Source organism: Atta cephalotes, assembly GCF_000143395.1.
Source record: "Atta cephalotes unplaced genomic scaffold scaffold02696, whole genome shotgun sequence".
NCBI classification, from domain to species: Eukaryota; Metazoa; Arthropoda; class Insecta; order Hymenoptera; family Formicidae; genus Atta; species Atta cephalotes.
In genome coordinates this window covers 1-2,065 of record NW_012132760.1, presented here as the reverse complement: position 1 = coordinate 2,065, position 2,065 = coordinate 1, and the positions used below count along the sequence as shown (strand labels likewise).

General features: G+C 29.2%; 1 protein-coding gene across 1 annotated transcript; it reads left to right on the top strand.

Moving 5' to 3' along the window:
* Positions 1-922: 922 nt before the first annotated feature.
* LOC105625547 lies at positions 923-1,357 on the top strand (the record flags this gene model as incomplete). Its single annotated transcript, XM_012206869.1, has 1 exon — positions 923-1,357. A coding segment is annotated over exon 1 (435 nt), but the record flags the coding sequence as incomplete, so codon positions are not given.
* Positions 1,358-2,065: the final 708 nt, after the last annotated feature.

The window sequence follows — 2,065 nt, the reverse complement described above, 5'->3', positions numbered from 1 at the left end:
GTTACTTTGTACTTTAAGTACAAGCTTAAACTACTCTCTCTCTCTCTCTCTCTCTCTCTTTCTCTGTCTGCCTGTCTATCTGTCTGTCCCTGTCTCTCTTTCGCTTTAAAAGAGACGAAGAGAGTTTTAAGTCAAAATAAGTCAAAACAAGTACAAATGGACTTATTCATTGTGCATAAAATTCCGACAGCAATCACAGTGCGGTTATTCTCAATGCGGAAACATCATCTACGCAATTGATTCCATTGGAACCGCTATAAAATTCACATCTCATTTATTGAAATGCGTTTATCGAAATTGAATTTACCGAAAAAATATAATTTGTGGTTAATAATATCAATAATGTCATTACACTTACTTATCACTATATGAGCCGACCAAAAGTGTTAAATAATCAGTGAATAATCAGTGTGATTATTTTTTATGATTGGAATATATCTTTATTTCTGATAATTATTCACACTCATGTGTGTAAATTTGTATTAGGAATTAAATTAAAATGTTTTGATATTATGGGATTAATATTAAGATATGAACATATCTTAATATTAATCCCATAATTTTGATTCCAAATGTATACATCAATTAATAATAAAAAGCTATAAATAATATAGCTATAAATAATATAGCGTATATAAGTGGATGTTTATATAGTGTAATAAATAAAACTTAATAATGTTAAAAATGTATAAGATTCTTTTGTATATTTAAAATAATGCAAAAAATTACAAAAATTAATATAAAAATTTACTTAAAAAAAACGATTCTTTATAGTTTCTAAGTACTTTTTTTAAACAGCTATAACGTATTACTTTTCAGAATTCGGTAATTTGTATTAGTAACAAATTATTTTTTAAAAGAAAAAAAATGGTACCTCTGTAACTTTTTCAATTCTCCAATTTTAATTGACAACATCGTAAGCATGGATTTTCAAAACGTGAATCCTTTAAACGTTTGGTTGAATGTGCTCACGGGCAATCTGCTACCGATGGTCGGCCATGATTCACCTATTTCGTTCTTTTGGAGGATGTACAGTGTCTTTGTATGGATATTAGAAATAGCTGTAACGATCATGATGATACCTGGATGCATGTACGTATCAATGGAGAAGGCTATAAAAGACAGCCTCATCTGCTTTGTAGAAACAATAGAAATGTTTTTCATGATTTGGCGAATTTACGCTCGTAAAGATCTGATGCTTCTATTAATCCAAAAACTGAATCGGATGCTGCATACTGCTGATGAAACTATGAAAAATATCGTGACAGAGACTCTAAATCCGATAAAGGCCCCACTTAATTTTTATTGGACCACTGGCACGATGTCGATAATAGCGTGGCATCTTATAACATTTTTAGTAATATTCGAAAAGAATCTATTTTATTATGAAGATTACAGAGTACCTGCTGGTTTTTCTAAGCAACCATTCCCGCTTAAAGTCTTTCTATCAGGAGGCCTGTTTATACTGCTCGGCATGGTATATTCGTTCATAAAGAAAGTTAGTGCGGAAATATATACAGTGCATTTGATTTTAATGATAACTGCGCAGTATCGATACATTGCGGAAAAAATTGCAATGATATTTCAAGAAGAAAATGAAGATGATGAATATCAAAAAGGACATCTCTCTACATCTTATCGAAAAAAAGAAACAGAAATTAAAGCACTCTGCCAATATCACAATGAGGTGATATAGTAGGTATCTCAAAGTTTATTCAAGTATGTTGTTTCTAATAATTGTAGATAGAAAAAACATAAATATAATATAATGATTAAGTAATATGACAAATTAGTTCTTATATAATTAGATTATTCGATTAAATTGTATTTTAAATTTGCTTTGATAAAGTTTATATTTAAATCTACTTTTATTATGTTATTTAATTTAGGGCTTTAAGAATACATTATACATTTTCTTTCAGCTTAATGTCAATGCTAAAAGAATTACTGTCTTTAACCTTTACTGTAATGTATATAAATAATGTTTTACGATTCTGCTTTATTGGTGTCTTGCTAGGCAACGTGAGTTATAATTTATTACCACTAATTCTCTCTCTCTCTCTCT